At 42.2% G+C, this 17637-nt stretch overlaps 1 protein-coding gene across 2 annotated transcripts; it reads left to right on the top strand.

Moving 5' to 3' along the window:
- The first annotated feature begins 3611 nt into the window (after nucleotides 1–3611).
- ddx6 (DEAD-box helicase 6) lies at nucleotides 3612–15330 on the top strand. Of its 2 annotated transcripts, none has more exons than XM_089013779.1 (14): nucleotides 3612–3736; nucleotides 4644–5236; nucleotides 5332–5395; nucleotides 5822–5926; nucleotides 6005–6134; nucleotides 8090–8236; nucleotides 8303–8397; nucleotides 8486–8608; nucleotides 11094–11222; nucleotides 11324–11440; nucleotides 11557–11620; nucleotides 11778–11879; nucleotides 11972–12151; nucleotides 12827–15330. In XM_089013779.1, exons 2-13 carry the CDS (start codon nucleotides 5037–5039, stop codon nucleotides 12145–12147), a joined length of 1452 nt encoding a protein of 483 aa, XP_088869905.1. In that variant the 5' UTR covers nucleotides 3612–3736; nucleotides 4644–5036; the 3' UTR covers nucleotides 12148–12151; nucleotides 12827–15330. The 2 variants fall into 2 exon arrangements, with proteins under 2 accessions (XP_088869905.1, XP_088869904.1); XM_089013778.1 differs by having other exon boundaries at nucleotides 12753–15330.
- The last annotated feature ends 2307 nt before the right edge of the window (nucleotides 15331–17637 follow it).

Genomic DNA, 17637 nt, shown 5'->3' with positions numbered 1-17637 from the left:
GTATCATGACTGCAAGACAGTTGTGAGGTATGCTGTCGGTGTGACTGAGGAATTCAAGGTGGAGGTGGGACTCCACCAGGGGTCAGCTCTGAGACCCTTCTTATTTGCTATGGTGATGGACAGGCTGACAGACGATGTTAGACAAGAATCTCCTTGGACCATGATGTTTGCAGATGACATTGTGATCTGTAGCGAGAACGGGGAGCAGGTGGCGGAGAAACTAGAGATGTGGAGAAATGCCCTGGAAAGGAGAGGAATGAAGATCAGTCGCAGCAAGACGTAATATATGTGTGAATGAGAGGGATCCAAGTGCAAGAGTGGTGCTGCAGGGAGAAGAGATTAAGAAGGTGGAGGATTTTAAGTACTTGGGGTCAACTGTCCAGAGCAATGGAGAGTGTGGAAAAGAGGTGAAGAAGCGTGTCCAGGCAGGCTGGAGCGGCTGGAGAAAAATGTCAGGTGTGATGTGTGATAGAAGGGTTTCAGCTAGGATGAAAGGAAAATTGTATAAAACAGTGGTGAGACCAGCCATGATGTTTGGACTGGAGACACTTCCACTGAAGAAAAGACAGGAAGCAGAGCTGGAGGTAGCAGAGATGAAGATGTTGAGGTTTTCTTTGGGAGTGACCAGGTTGGATCGGATCAGGAATGAGTACATTAGAGGGACAACTCATATTAGAGGCTTTGGAGAGAAAGTCAGAGAGGCCAGACTGAGATGGTTTGGACATGTCCAGAGGAGAGAGAGTGACTATATCGGGAGAAGGCTGCTGAGCCTTGAACTGCCAGGCAGGAGACCGAGAGGAAGACCAAAGAGGTGGTTTATGGATGTGGTCAAAGATGACATGAAGGCAGCTGGTGTGAGAGAAGAGGATGCACAAAACCGGGTTAGATGGAGGACATTGATTCGCTGTGGCGACCCTTGAAGGGAAAAGCCGAAAGGAAAAGATCGTATCAAGTTTCTAATTCTCTGAACTGCTTGTTTGGAGAACCTATGATAATTAACCTAATTTTAATGGTTTAAATGACAAATGAACATTTCCAATCTCTCTCAGTGACATGAAACAATTATATGCTCGTTGATAAGATAGCAAAGGTTACATAATTAATTGGAGCATACACAGAGGTCTCTGCTTTTCCTTTCGGCTTTTCCCTTCAGGGGTCGCCACAGCAAACCAGTGTCCTCTATAGTGATGGGAATTCTGGTTCTTTTGGATTAGCTCACCAAATGGATCCTCAGTTTTTTTGTTGCTAAAATTAATTTACTTCCAAAAAGAATTATATGTTTAATGGATTACTAATGGAAAAAATATACAATACACTGATACCTCAGCTTACGAACGTAATTGGTTCCCAGAAAGTGTCCGTAAGGTGACAAAGAGGACATGAACGTAGCTGGTATGTAGTGAAGTGCGGTGAAGTTCATGGCTGTTGAGGCACTGACGTCATCACAGTCAGATTTACAAACTTATGAACTCCACAGAGTAGCTTATTCACCATTTGATTGGCAACAGTTAACGCGTTTTGTTTAAAATGTCATGTCAGCATTCTTTATATACTGTATACAAACTGAAGCATAGAAAAAAATAATTAAAAATTGTTATCGTGTTACCTTTACTTATAAAGTCCAAGTCTCTCTGTCTCAATGGAGATCACTGCCAGTGAAGAAAGTCATCCTTGATCAGTCCTGTTCCGACTGTATACATGTTTTCAGTCTTTTGTGCTGAGAATGACCGCTCCACTGATGTTGTAGTAGCTGGAACAATGAGCACGTGCTGGAGCAACTCTGTCGCTTCAGGAATAGTTTCAATGAGATCCTTCTTGGCCAAAAAGCTGAGAAGCTGTCCAGGAGATTTACATCCATTCCTCACCGTTTGTGAGCTATACAGTCCGGTGTTGGCCTTCCTTTAATTATTATCTCCTGCTTCGATTGAAAGTCCAGTCTCGAAAATCCTTTCAATTTAGATATATAGTCCACCGTTCTGAAAGTAAGGCCAAGCAACACGAAAAAAATGACTGGATGGTTGCACTTAACTTGCTAACTCTTTACTGTAGCTTGCTGTCACTAGTTCTATTTTTCTGCAGCCTAGGAGTCGCAAGAAGAATCTCTAATCACCAGCGCCCCCTGTCACGAGGCAGGAGAACTGTGTGCCTCACCGAAGCACACAGTTTTGATTAAAATAAAATAAACACTGTAGTACAGTGTTTATAATGTACAGTGACTGTACATTATATACACCAGCTAAACTGTAGAAATTCAGTTCATATACTTAAAGCTTTTGAACACTTTAATAGCGACATGCAGAGGGACAGCAATGCGGTCTCACTGCAGAGCAAGCCAGCACAGTTAGCATAGTGATTGCGCAATTCATGGTGAGGCACTGCCGCTTCACCGCTCGTCTCCACTTAGTATTTGAACGGTAAATGTGAAAATTCGGCGATTTTGAAAAAAAAATCCAAAAATGGTGAAGTTAAATGGAAAAGAACGTTAAAGTGAAAATCATTAAATAAATATAACTGTTTAATTTATTTTGTCATTTGATATTTCCATGATGACAGGTGAGGCTGTGCCTCACCTGCCTCCCCTGACTGCACGTCAATGCTGGTATGAGAGAAGAGGATGCACAAAACCGGGTTAGATGGAGAACACTCGTTCACGAACGACACATTACTTAATAGTGTCCTGCATCTTCAGAGGTTTGATTCGCATGTTTAGTTTGGCCAAACTTTTACGTCGGATGCCCTTCCTGACACTATTTATGATCTGTATTGCGCACCGCGGCGCTGACATGTGAACGCCTTTGAAGTGCGCCTTTCCACCCTTTGATGTCTTTTCAAGTAAGCCTGACTCATTCGCACGCAGGACAGAGATTGGGGGAATCACGGGGCAGAACCACTTGGACTCGGACTCCGACTCACATGTCAGACTCGCAGAGACCCGCACAGCGTTGAACGGAGTTCACAGCACGACTTGCTCGACTCCACGCCACAATCAAGCTCTGGGATACATCTGCGTGTCACTTGCCTGGGAGATCGGACAACGAACCTACTTACGATTAAAGAGAAACATCAAACTCTTTAGGACCGGCATACACAGGTAGTTTTAAAAATAAATCATGTGATACTATGTCTTTTTTTACGAATTTAAAGTACTCTTGGATTGATTATTTGGGAAACACTGGGCGAGGGTAACTACTCAAGTGTCCTGTGACAAGTGCAAATTGGTGAACTTTAATGGGGACATCTTCAATGTCTTGTATGTAGCTCATTAAAAGGGTAAGAGGATACATTTTTAAATTAAAAGTTAAATATTCTGGAAAGCGCTTTGTTACAGCTGCGGCTGTTGCGAACGCACTATGTAAACAACGATATATTGGATTTAAACCTATTGTGTGACAGTACAGTGCTCAGTGAGCACTGCTCATTGACGTTTGGTGGTGACGTCACGCGTATACGAAAGTGTAAATAAAATCCCGGCGGCTACATTGGACGAGTTACATTTATGAAGAAAAAAAGTGAAATATTTGATAAATTGGACTTATAGAACGTATCCTGTAAAAAATATATGTTTTTTAAATAGATTAGAAATGAAATCAGCTGATCGTGGTGGTGGGAGGCGGGCTCAAATACGAGTGGACGCCATCTTGCAGGCTCGGATAAGAAGAAGCCCCATTTGCGCTTACTGCTACCATTTGACAAAGCTTAAAAAACGAAAAACGACGATTTACTTCACTTACCCGAGGTATTGAGTGGCTCAATTTTTGTTCTGTGTGTTGAATCCTCTGGTGGACGATCGAGTCGCACATACCGTTTTGTTTGGGAATATTTTCTGTCGTATTTTGCCGTCATTAGCCGGCCATCTGGCTAGCTTGCTAACACTCTGTGACGTTGAATGATAGTGTTGCTTAAAAAAAGACGAAAGCGCAACCCTAATGCCTGCCAACACCGTATAACACGCATCGCCGATTTACTATTGATAAATACATATAAATAGTGTTGTGGCGATTTTTCCAACATCTAGCATGTTGGAAAAATCGCCATTGAATTTTCCGGTGTTAGCGGCTCCTAAATCAGATTTTTAATTATTCCGACTCAATTCTAGCTCCAGCATTTAAAAGCTTTCCGGGTCGAGGCCCGTTTTGGATCTTCCGAGATTTTCAGGTTTTAACGCTGTCGTATGAATGTCCGCGACTTTGTTTTTCCCCACCCCCACTCTCCCCCCAACGTTGAGGGATTCGCGAGAGACGCTAGCTGCTAACTGTAGGACGTTTATCGTAGATACAATTCACGTACTGGTCAAACGCCTTTTACTGATTGTTTCAGTTAGTAAAATAGTATGCATCGAGGCAGAGTTTTGCCTGGATGATTTTGATTCGCTCTAATGTAATTGGATATGATTATGCTTGCTTTGGCTAGGCGAACAGAACTCCAAGTCGTTTGACAATTCACATTAAATGGCTCCGGCTCGCAAGATATTTTCTAAGACCTATTCGTTTTACTTTTAAAGCACTAATGTGCGTGACTGTATATTCCTTGTAAGAACTTCGTGTCATTTTCAGCTTTCGACGTCTGGAGGAAGGTCGTCCTTCTCTCCCTATTGACTTGTTTTTACTTTACGTGCTGGAAGACTGACAACTTATTTGCTTTAGGGTCGAAATAAATCAGACGAAGAGGACGCAGCTGTTCAGAGCTCCCCGAGATGGCCAGCTTGACCAAGCCAGCCCGTTATTGAAAAGTCAACTAAGCCCTTTCGGAGTTTGGATTCCAGACTTTTGCTGTCAAACTTCAATCTCGCTTAAACTGAACTGCTCAAGGTCCCTTCATTCCGAACAGAAAACTTGAAAAACACTGAGGAGAAGTTTTTGCTTCATGTTCCAGAATCATCAATATTGTGTTATTGGGAGTGATATTTGGACACATTGTACAGTACACACAGCCCCAAGAGGGTAGGACTACCTTTTAATTGTGAGTGTTTCCAGCTGAGTGGAATCACTCCTCACTTGAGGTTTATCGTTACTGGACTGAGAAGCTAAAGAGGAAATATGAGCACTGCCAGGACGGAGAACCCGGTCATCTTGGGCTTGTCGAACCAGAACGGACAGCTACGCGGCTCGGTGAAGCCAGTCGGTGCGCCCGGTGGCGGAGGCGGTGGAGGAGCCCCCCAACAGTCACTGAACCAGATGAAAGGCACAATCAACAATGGTAATGCCCAGACAGCCCCCACGACTAACTCTGTCATCAAGTAAGTTGCACATCAGCAAAATTTAAAATAATTGATAACACGACTAGTTTGTGCTTTCATCCCATCAGTTCTTACAAGAGTTTGGACTTTTGCAGGCCTGGCGATGACTGGAAGAAAAGTTTGAAGTTGCCCCCAAAAGACATGAGAATGAGAACTTCGGTTTGTATTTTTTTATTTAATGTGTTTATTGCAATCCTCAAACTTTGTATAAACACCTGGTGGACATTCTTATGGAACTTCTATTGCAGGATCCTTATTTCAAATTGAGTCCCAAAGTAAATTTATGAATTTGAATTTCAAAGTCATTTGACCCTTAAAATGACTTGAAATTAATTAATATAATGCTCTGGAAATGTTTCCTGCTTCGACTAAATCAGGGAAAACCTTTTTCCTCCCCCAAATAACAGCTTGTCTCAGTTGAAAGGCATCGCTTCAACGGCCTTTTTGGATCATATTGCAGCCATACAATTTAAAAGTTCATGATATTTTTACTACTATGGTTCAAATACAGATATGTGCTGAATTAATTTGGTTACATATTGAGTGTCCTGAGATGCGAAGGTCACATTTACTGGCGCTTCTCAGGATGTGACGGCAACAAAAGGCAACGAGTTTGAAGATTACTGCCTAAAGAGGGAGCTGCTCATGGGCATCTTTGAGATGGGCTGGGAAAAACCGTCTCCCATTCAGGTGCAGTTCCTCCTACGCTTGACGTCATCTCAGTGCCGGCTGACTCATCAACATATCAATGTTCCCTGCTGCTCTTAGGAGGAAAGCATTCCCATCGCTTTGTCCGGGCGAGATATCTTGGCCAGGGCCAAGAATGGCACCGGGAAGAGTGGAGCCTACCTCATTCCCTTACTTGAACGCATTGACCTGAAGAAGGACTATATACAAGGTGGGCATCTCTTGTCAGTTGTGGGTACACAATATTCACCACTTGGGTCTTAAAGGACAACCGACATCACTTTTTTGTTTCCTCACTGACATCAGAAAAACGTTTTATAGCATCTAAAATGCCCAAAACACGCAGTATAATATTTTTAGTCAAATGCAAAACACAAATAAAAATGACTTAAAGTCTCTAAAAAGTACTTCAATTTGAAACCGGAAGTGGCCCGTTTCAGGAGGTCCCGTCCCCTTGTTCGTGGTGTCATGCCAAGACGTCTTGCCTTGCTCGAGAATCAAAACAATGGCTTCAGATTCGGAAAAGATGCTTTCTTGTTACTCATCCAGTTATGATTATGATTCAAATAGTTCTGAAGAGGAAAGCATACATGTTTGCAATCGATTAAAGAATTTATTCCGGTCATTTTGATGCATCTGGAGAGAAATTTAGTGACAAACTCTTTAGTACTCACAGTACCCAAAAAGGCAGAAGATGGCGACAAAAATTGTCTCCTGGGACGTTTTGTAAGCGAACATCAAATACACTGTAGAAGTCTTGATGCAACACATGATTCACCATTGCGTTATCTGTTTTCCTTCTACTTTCACCATCAACACGGATCAACACGAAGTTTTCAGACCAAACAAAGTCCCACAAAATGCATTGAGGTGATGCAAGTTATGTCCTTTCTCAGTCAGGGGCGTTCCTTCAGTGACGTAGGGTGAGGACTCGTCACCAACTCAAAAACAAGACTGCCGGAATATTCAGCGCGAGTCTTAAAACGTAAAATATAGCTATATGCGGAGGATTCTTTGTAAAATACGCTCAGTAGAAGTCATTTGAAGCGATTTTACAAATTATGGGCACAACTTGTCCGGAGATGTCGGTTGTCCTTTAAGTGTCCCACACTGAACATTGACATAAAACTAATTAATTCAAACACATTTCACTCATTCACTGCCAGACATGTGCACACTTGTGTCCCCTCCAGTGCCAGGGTTTTCCTCATTTTCATTCAAATTCTCGGACCCACAGAATATTGAGTTTTAGGACTACATAAACATTCAATGCAGCGTCGCAAACCTCAGACTCTCTTTCATTAGTAAAAGTTAATTCCTAAGTTATATGGGTCTGGAGTAATATGAGGTGCAAGTGGGGGCGGCTTTATAAAAGGTGTGTGCTGCCCCCTCGTGGAAGGGAAAAACACAGTCAGAGATCTGATGAGCACTTTATCGGCACCCCCGCAAGAAAAAACAAAACCCGAGCAAATTCGGGAAGGGCGCTTCTCACGTCATATTTTCAATTCCTGAATAAATTCGGGAGTGGTAGTGAATGAGTTCATTTCCTTATTTTCTCCATTAAATTATTTGCTAAGTAATTTACACATTTCTTTTTAATTGATTTAATTGATTATGGTGTCACTATAAGGAAAAATGTGCATGTCTATTATGTTTTTGGATTGCATGTGATTTGGATTTTGTGTTAAGGGATAACAAAAGACAAAAATGGAACATACTTTTTTTCACGTGATGGCGATATGAAAGAATGAGTATGAATCATGAAGAAAAAATTCCATCAAGTGAAATTTGCAAATTCATTTATTGCAAATAGGATTTCTGTTTGTACCTGTTTAACTTCTATAAAATGGTTGCTTTTCTTTAAATAATCATTTTTGTTTGTTTAATTTGGGATTTTTGTTTACCTTAGGTTTAATTATAAAATTCATCTCAAATTGCCAGTACCCCAACATTTTCCATATAGTAACTTTTTCCCCACTTTAAAATATAGTACTGTCATTGTCTTTTTTTTAAATTGAGTCAAAAATGAAATGATATTTGTAAACATGAAACTTGCCCTTGGGTGCAAATATTTCCCAATTTTGGAATGTGTGAGGAAAACGGGTATTTCGGTCTTCCAAAACATATGAGCGCAAGTCAACAAAACGTCTGTCTTCTCCTTTCCAGCACTGGTGATCGTGCCCACCAGAGAACTGGCTCTGCAAGTCAGTCAAATATGCATCCAGGTCAGCAAACACATGGGAGGAGTGAAGGTGATGGCTACCACGGGTGGAACCAACCTACGCGATGACATCATGAGACTGGATAAAACTGGTAACACTTGTTGTCACTTTCTTGGATTGTGTTAGCATGGGCGTAACACTTCCTCCCCTACCCCAGTTCATGTGGTCATTGCCACCCCCGGGAGGATTTTAGACCTCATCAAGAAAGGAGTGGCCAAAGTCAGTCAAGTGCAAATGATTGTTCTGGATGAGGTAGGATGGGGCTATTCATTTTTCTGTCAGGCCATTTTTTAAAATAATTTTTGTTTTTGACGCTGTTCTTCATCTCGTTTGTCAACAGGCTGACAAACTCCTGTCTCAGGACTTTGTGGTGATGATGGAAGAGATTCTGGGCTTCCTCTCCAAACAAAGACAGATTTTGCTCTATTCTGCTACCTTCCCACTCAGCGTGCAGAAGTTTATGGTATGTTCACGAATGATCGTCTTATTGAACGAACGAGTTCACGCGCGCACACACACACACACACCGCAGGGTTTATTTTAAAAATAAAAGCAGGGCTATTATACTACATTAGGGATGGGCAATCCCAGTCCTGGAAGGCCACTATCCTGCATGCTTTCCATATCTCCCTGTTGCAACACACCAGATTCTAGAGATCAGATCATCAGAGCTCTGTGGATGCATCTGGGCCCGCCCGTGCGCCATTTACACATGTTGACAGCCACTGGCGCAACGTTGGAATTCCACTGCACCAGTGCAAGTCTATTACCATTAGCACATATTGTGACGTGGTCTGCGCCACATATGACATACTTCTGTTACAATAGCTAAAGAAACAAATTCAATTAAACAGCAATTGAAAGTTATTCATTTTCCTTCAGAGGTTTTCTGCTTTCGTCGTCGACCATCTTGCAATACCAATATCTAGTCATAATCACCTTGCATTTGTTTCGGTGCCTTCCAAATTCGTGGTAGAGGATATCTCGGGCTTTGCCGGAAACTGCTGAAAGAGATAATCGAATATTCATTTACCCATGGTGCATTGCAGTATTTACATCGACATCAATGGGTGCAATGTGGAGCGTGAACATGAGTAAAACTATAAAATACATTAAAAACAGGCAGCAAACAAACATTGTTTTTTTTAAGAAACAATCTTCTTCAGGGATCTTAGTGACAATTCATTGCAGCAAACTGGTGTTAATAATTCAAATTTAGTGGATAATGGGAATGATTACAGAGCTTTTGAGGCACATTGATAAACTTCAAAGCAATTTGTTGAAGTAGACAATAATAAATATTGTGCTAAGTCCCTTCTCCTTGTCTTCTCTGTAATACCGCACAATATCAAAATAGCACAGTGTAGTAACTGAATAATAGGAACTACAGTAAAGTGTCGTTATATCGATAGTACCGCTTATTACGATACTATTTCTATGAACGCAAGTAGAAAATTACATGCGCGCAGGTTCGGATATATCGATATTCCGGTTATATCGATATTTTTTCGGACTCCCGAGAATATCGATATAACGAGACTTTATTTATTTTATGTATGAATAAATTGACTTGAATTAATTGTTGATATACAGTAAAGTCTCATTATATCGATATTCTCGGGAGTCAAAAAAAATGTCGATATAACCGTACTATCGATATATCCGTCCTGCGCCGAACTGCATTAAAAGGGGCGGGGGGGCAATACGTAAATGGGGGATCTTTGATATAGCATGTAATTTTATCATTGGGTTCATGGATTGCGTATCTAGCATGCTTTTTGTACAGTAGTGAAGTGTAATATAAACTTATGCATACAATAAAAACATCTTTACACTTTTTTAATGACTATTTCCTTTCAAAAATGCAACCAATGCAAAATCCTCACGTTGTCCTATGCACACGAAACCACGAACGCCAGCATGTACAAACATATGAAAAACAGTGATTGTTGCAGGCGATAAAGATATCTGAATACATCACAATTAAATACATGTATGGAAAACGAAAACTGCAACGTTTACATTACTTACGTTGATGAAGTATTCTGCGGCACGTCGAACTCTTTCGCGATTGATTTGCTCCTTGTTGGATTCACCTCGACAGCCACTATTGCCTTGTACTTCGTTCCGAGATCACAATTCGTACATTTCCCCATGGTTTAAATTGGTGTTGAACAACATTACTGTATATATGCTCTGCTACGCCTTTTTTATTGTGCTCGCGTATGACAGTTCAAAACACGGAAGCTGGTAGAAAATGGCGTCTGCTACACTGCGCAAGGCGTGGGAGCTGGTCACATGACCACGTGCCCAAGTCACGTGACCAGCTCCCGTGCCTTGCGCAGTGTAGCAGATGCCATTTTCTACCACGTAACGAGTCACGTGACCAAGCCATGTGAACAACGGCGGGACCGATACAGATTTCGATAATGGTGGTACTGTATAGAAATCCCTAAGCAAATATCGATTCACCTTAAGTATCTTTTGTATCGATATAACCATAGCAAAATGGCCGGCGGGAGATGAAAAAGAGCACCGTAGTAACCGGATTATCGTAATAACCATGAATCGTACTAAACTGAACTAATTATTCATAAAAAGACTAGAAATGTGCACGGGAAATGAAAATAGTATCGTAATAAGCAGTATTATCAATATAACCGATATCGATATAACGAGACTTTACTGTATTAGAAAAACAAATTTTACTCTAATGTTTTTTTTGTTTGTAATTTAGAAATATCATGCTCCAATGAATGCATTTTGGTCTATTTCAATCAGGTTTTGTATACTTCAGCAATCTAGTTAAATTGGACCCAGAAATTTTAGAATTTGGCCCCTTTTTCAGACAAAAGGGGGCCAACTACCCCCCTCTTTTAATTTCCCAGATGCATCCCTACCCGTGCATGACATTTTCCACTTGAATTAATTTTTCATCGTGTTCACAGAACTCGCACCTGCAGAAGCCCTACGAGATCAATCTCATGGAAGAGCTCACGCTGAAGGGTGTGACTCAGTATTATGCTTACGTCACAGAAAGGCAGAAAGTTCACTGTCTCAACACCTTGTTCTCCAGGGTAAGGCAGATTCTTCCGGTTCGACCCATTCCACAAAAAAGAAACGAACGAATCATTAATACCCGTATGTGAGTGTAATGTGTATGTCCCTTGTCTTCTAGCTCCAGATCAACCAGTCTATAATTTTCTGCAACTCCTCTCAGAGAGTGGAACTCCTTGCCAAGAAAATCTCACAGCTGGGTTATTCGTGTTTCTACATTCATGCCAAGATGAGACAGGTTGGTTAGTTTTACTTCGCACATATGTTAGGTTTTAAGCTGAGGCCGCCTTTTGGGAGGCTTGTCAATCAGTCTTAAAGTTGCTATTCTGAGTTATTTTTTTATTCCTGTTCCAGGAACATCGCAATCGCGTATTCCACGACTTCCGAAACGGCCTCTGTCGAAATCTCGTCTGCACTGGTGAGAAGAACAACCCACTTCATTGGCTTAAAAAAATCCGAACATCTCGTGTCATGTCACTTAATGATCATGCAGCAACAGCTGTCACTCTGCAAAAATCTCGCTGCTCAAATATTTTCTTTTAAGTTTAAATCAGACCTTTTCTTGTTCCTCTTAGACCTCTTCACAAGAGGAATAGATATTCAAGCTGTAAATGTTGTGATCAATTTTGACTTCCCAAAGCTGGGAGAGACGTACCTCCATCGCATCGGCAGATCCGGTGAGAAACTCAACCGTCACCTCCATCTTGTTTATGTAACACAAAAAAAGCAAAAGCAAGCACATCTTAAAACCTCATCGTTATCCCTTCAGGCCGCTTTGGACACTTGGGTCTGGCCATCAACCTGATCACGTACGACGATCGCTTCAACCTAAAAGGCATTGAAGAGCAGCTGGGAACAGAGATCAAGCCCATCCCTGGCATCATCGACAAGAGCTTGTATGTGGCCGAGTACCACAGTGAGACTGGCGAAGAAGTTAAGCCATGAGCCAGTGAGTATACACCCGAACCCTCCCTTACTCTAACTAGTCCGAATGTATCATATTTTCCGGTGTATAAGGTGCACCCAAAATCCTTGATTTTCTTCAAAAGATAACCCTGCACCTTGTAAGCAGGTGTGCCTTATATGTGTAGTAATATTGATCCACAACAGGTCTTGCAACGACTGTCAGCAGCCACTGCCACTACTTCCCCCACTAGAAGTAGTGCGTATCCCCAGCCGCTACTTTAACGCCTTATAATGTGGTGTGCCTTATATTTGTAAACTATCTATTATCTATTTATATATTCGGAAAACCTTTTTCTTTTCCAAATATAAGCCATACCACATAAGGCGCTACAGTAGAGGGTGGGGTTACTCATTACTTTTTCTACAAGTGGAAATGGAGTCATGGCTGCTGACAGGAGTTGCAAGACCCATTGTGGCTCAATATTCAAATATAAAACACCCGTGTATAAGGCGCAGGGTCATCTTTTGAAAAAAAAATCAAGGCTTTTGGGTGCACCTTATATACCGGGAAATACGGTACACTTTTATTGACAAACATGCAGTTGGCCAGTAGCTGAAATTTTTTTTCCTCTCTTGATTCACAGATAAGCCCATCCTCCATTCTCCTTTGGACCATCCCCTACCCCTGCCTGAACTTTTTTTTTTTTGTTCCCTTCAGCAGGAATGTGAACGTTTTTGACTGCGTTTTGGAAGAACTCTTCCCCTTTCAGAGGGGTCAATGCTGCACCGCTTGCACCGAACCCCACCCCCTTTCTATCACATCATCATCCCTTCCGCATGAGGAAAGTGCGCCCCAAGTGGACTGGATATCCCCGCACGCAGAGGCGACTGAACATGAAGCCAGCACCCCCCCCCCCCCCCCCAAAAAAAAAAAAACCCACCACCATTCGCCATTTTTTTTGTCCTTGGAATCATTTTGTATGAAGTGCCTTAAGAAGCAGTCCAACTCGTTGTGAAGTAATAACCCTCATCATCAATCGTAACCACTTTTTTCATTTCTGTTTCTCTGTATGGGAGGGGGGCCTGCTGTGCTGAACATCGCCGTTTTGGAAACGGCCCTATGCTGCCCCCGCACTCCCATCCCTGCCCCCGACAGACAGCGCTGCTGGAGTTTTTGTTTGTCTGAAGAAAAAAAAGCCAGACTGTCCGTGATTTTAACTTGTGAACGTTTGCTTCATGAAGACACTTTCATCTCATCTTCAGCAGCAGAGCAAAATTCGCATGCCGGTGCAGCCCAACAACAACAGTCCTGAGGATTCCTTAACCAGTGGAGATTTGTCGCCTTTTTTTTTTTTTTTTTTTTTTTTTGTGGTCCACCTAGCTCACCTTCCTATGGATGGCCGTACTTAACTCTGTGAGCCTGTGTATATATAATCTTCATTTTAAGATTATTTTAAGAGAAGTTACCAAGAAGGCTGGCTGCAACACAATACCAACCCCCCGCTCCCCTCACGCATATACTTGTCACTGGAGGGACCGTTTGAAGTAACTGCCTGTTGGCTCGTGACTTTATTTATAGTTTTTAGTAACGGCAGAATGATTTAGAATCAAAAGCAAAAGACCCCCTGTCCCCCATCCATGTGCATGAAGTGCCATTGAGGCCAAGTGTCATAATTGAAAGTTGCACTTAAATTGATTAGTCTTGCAATTATTATTTTTTTTGGGGGGGGGGCAGCTTTGACGTGACACATTGGACCACATCCGACTCGCTGCAGTGCAGATTTGCCTGGTAGATGCTAAGGTGCCCCCCCCCCCCATCTCCAACTTACCCTGACCTGTCACGTCCAGACAGACATACAAGGACAAAAGCAGCAGCCAATTTTTGATTTCAACAAATGTCCTGTGGAAAAGCATCAGTCTTACCTGAGGGAGGGGGAACAAATGTAGCAGGCTTTCACGCTGCACAACAACACGTCCAAAAGAAATAACTTTTAAAAAAAAGCAACTCTGCGCAGGTTTTGTGTTGAGGCAATAACACGGATGGCTTTTTCTACCTGCTCAGCCAACACAGATGGACAGGATGCTCGGAGGAGATTGCTTTACAACAAGAAAAACAAACAGGGGAATGGCTCTGATGGATGACAAATGACTTGGACTGAGTTTACTGGCTTACACTTCTGTCCTTTGTTTTTTTTGTGGGTTGGGTTATACGTCAATATAAAGACCCAATTTTTGCATGAAAGCTCTTTGGAGCCTTCTTGTAAAGTTTGGGTTCCCTCTTGAGGCAAGATGTTCTTTCAACTCTTCTGACCAACATTGACGTTTTCAAAATGTTCTTCATACGTCCTTGTTGTTTCAGAACAGCATTTTTTTTTCTCTACCCGCTGCTCACTCACTTCTGAGATTGTCCCCTGAAGAGTTGACTCATTGAATTTGGCCAATTGGGAGGGAGGGAGTTCTTTACTTTTAAAGAAAATATTCAAGCTAACCAAAAAAGAAAATACAATTGAGTGAGCGAGTGAGTTGGGCGGAGATTGAATCTTTGCAGACACTTGGCAGCCGTCTGCGGCCTGGCGACTTGTCGGCAGTACTCCGGCTTGTTTTAGTTTTCGAGGAATGAATATGATGAGGAATGAATATGATGGGATGCAGTCTACTGCCGGCGGCCGCCATGTTGAGAACCTTAAAGACTGAGACTCGAGCATCTTGCCAGCCTCTTTAATTGGATTTGTTTAATAAACCAAAGTGTCTCATTCTTTAAGGTCGCTTTAAATTGTGGGGGGTGGGTGAATTGGCTTTCTTGCTGCCCTGATGCACACAAATCCTCCTTGATAGTGTGAACAATTTAAAAGCAAATGACACCCCTTTTGTGTCCTAATTCGACTGTTGTCACTTTCTGTCCAGGAGGATGCTGCTGATGCATTAGTACACAGGGGGGGAGGGTTGCGCCTGTTTGCAAGTGAATGGAAATGGGTCAAATGAAAAGTTGCCCTTGTTTACTTTTTGGTCTTTATTTGCCCAAAAAAAATCCAGTTCGGAAACTCCAAATTTGAAGTAGTTTACTTTTCTTTTCATGGAAATTTGGTCTGCATTCAATTGGCCGAAATTTCAGTGAAGCTAATTTTACAGAGTTGCGTTAAAAAAACACAAATGAAAATGGCGTACATAATATTGGGCTTAAAAATTCAAAACATTGGTTCAAAATAAAGCTCGCTGAATTTATTTTTGGCTCTGTTTTTCTTTGTTTTTATAGGCAAGCTAGCTTTGTCACATTTTACACCCAATGTGCCTCACTTTGAACCCACACCTGTCATGTTTTGAAAACTGTACTTAAAGGACAACTACGTCTCCGGACAAGTTGTGTCCACAATTTGTAAAATGGCTTCAAATGACTTCTACTGGGCGTATTTTAATAAGATTCCACCGCATATAGCTATATTTTACGTTTTAAGACTCGCTCTGAATATTCAGGAAGTCTTGTTTTTGAGTTGGTGAAGAGTCTGTACGCAACGTCATGAAAGGACCGCCCTCTGACCGAAAAAAGACATTGTAGCAGTCCTTCATCAACGTCAATGGATTTTGCTGTACATGGTGTCAGGAAGGGCATCTGACGTAAAAGCTTGGCCAAAACATGCGTATGATACCTCTGAAGATGGAGGCTACTGATTCGCTGTGGCGACCCGTTGAAGGGAAAAGCCGAAAGGAAAAGAAGAGTTTGGTCTGAGAACCGTGTTGCTCCCAAAAGCCGACAGAAGAGGGCATCCAAGCTCCATATAGAGAATTTATCAGCCTGTGGAAGCGGAGGTGGCCACTGGAGGTTGCCATTTTGTGCCTTTTTTGGGTGAGACATCTCCCCTCAATGTTGCCTCAAAATGGCACATATAATTCTTCAATCGAATGCAAACATGTATGCTTTCCTCTTTAGAATTATTTGAATCATATTCATAACTGGATGTGTAACAAGAAAGCATATTCTCCGAATCTGAGGCCATTGTTTGGATTCTCCAGCAATGCAAGACGTCTTGGCGTGACGTCACGAACTGGGGGCGGGACTTTCTGAAAATGCCCAAAACAGCTCATTTTTTTTGCGGATTTTGGACACTTTAAGTCATTTTTATTGGTGTTTTGCATTTGACTAAAAATATCATACTGCGTGTTTTGGGTATTTTAGATGCTATAAAACGTTTTTCTGATGTCAGATAAAAAACAAAAAATTGACGGCGGTTGCCCTTTAAATTGAGTGACTTGTCCTCACTCATCACTTTCAATACGCAATCAAATAAGCAACTAGAAAGTTTGGTCCAAACAGACCCATCTGCCTAATAAGCCCCAGGTACTTTTTTCCCCGTTTTAACTTGCATAACTTAAAATGTTGCATTTTGATTGCTTCAAACCTTACTCTCATTGCAAAATAGAGGATGCTGAATGGAATTGATGATCAATGGCTAACGATCAACTCTAAGCATTCATCATGCGTGGCAACAAGGTATTTTGCCCCCATCTTAGCTGTTTCTCTGACACTTTGGGGCGCAAAAGGGTGTTTTATACGTTTGTTGAAATGATTTATTTTCGAGGCAAGCAGCTTCCCCACTTTGCCCGTTGTGTTGTTATTCAGAAAGACCAACAGACGGCGGTGATGTGCTTCCACGTCATCCGTTACACAGGAAGACAAGCAGAGGGCGCTAATGTACTTCATATGTCATCCATTGATACTGTGTGGCGTGCTTCGGTTGAAGAGGTCAAGCTTAGTGCAACACAGGGCCGGCTCTACCCAATTTGGTGCCCTAGGCGAGATTACATACCGGCGCCCCCAATACAATTCAATGACAACAGCCAACTGAGCAATCACGGCGTGGCGGCGCCCCTCCAGCAGATGGCGCCCTAGGCGACCGCCTATATCGCCTATGGCTATGCCAAGAGCCGGCCCTGGTGCAGCAAATGCAATTGACATGTTTTTTTTCCCCTCCAAATTACAGTTGATGCTCGTTTGTTAGTATAATTGTGTTTTATGTAGCACATTTCTCTTAATCCACAGACATTTGGGAGGCATGTCGTAGTCTGATTCCCGAGTGATGAATGTGTGTTGTTTGATTGTACATATCTTAAAGGACAACCGACGTCTCCGGACAAGTTGTGTCCATAATTTGTAAAATTGCTTCAAATGACTTCTACTGAGCGTATTTTACAAAGATTCCACCGCATATAGCTATATTTTACGTTTTAAGATGTGCACTGAATATTCCGGAAGTCTGGTTTTTGAGTTGGTGACGAGTCCTCACCCTACGTCACTGAAGGAACGCCCCTCACCGAGAAAGGACATATAAAGAGTTTGATGTTTCTCTTTATTTGTAAGTAGGTTCGTTGTCAGATCTTCCAGGCAGATGATGCGCAGAGCTTGATCGTGGCGTGGAGTCGAGCAAGTCGTGCTGTGAAACTCCGTGCGATGCTGAGCAGGTCTCTGCGAGCGGTGCGTCTGTCTGGGTCTGAGTCCGAGATGAGTCTGAGATGATTCTGCCCCGTGGTTCGACC

Source organism: Hippocampus bargibanti, linkage group LG14, assembly GCF_051943395.1.
Source record: "Hippocampus bargibanti isolate YZ-2025 linkage group LG14, ASM5194339v1, whole genome shotgun sequence".
Taxonomy (NCBI): domain Eukaryota; kingdom Metazoa; phylum Chordata; class Actinopteri; order Syngnathiformes; family Syngnathidae; genus Hippocampus; species Hippocampus bargibanti.
This window is presented reverse-complemented; position numbering and strand designations above follow the sequence as displayed.

Excerpts from the sequence above, each read along its gene's own strand:
- ddx6 (XM_089013779.1), top strand. The coding sequence starts at position 5,037 with ATGAGCACTGCCAGGACGGAGAACCCGGTCATCTTGGGCTTGTCGAAC. Across the intron at positions 5,927-6,004 it reads AAAAACCGTCTCCCATTCAG|GAGGAAAGCATTCCCATCGC; the intron begins GTGCAGTTCCTC and ends TGCTGCTCTTAG. Across the intron at positions 6,135-8,089 it reads GAAGAAGGACTATATACAAG|CACTGGTGATCGTGCCCACC; the intron begins GTGGGCATCTCT and ends TCTCCTTTCCAG.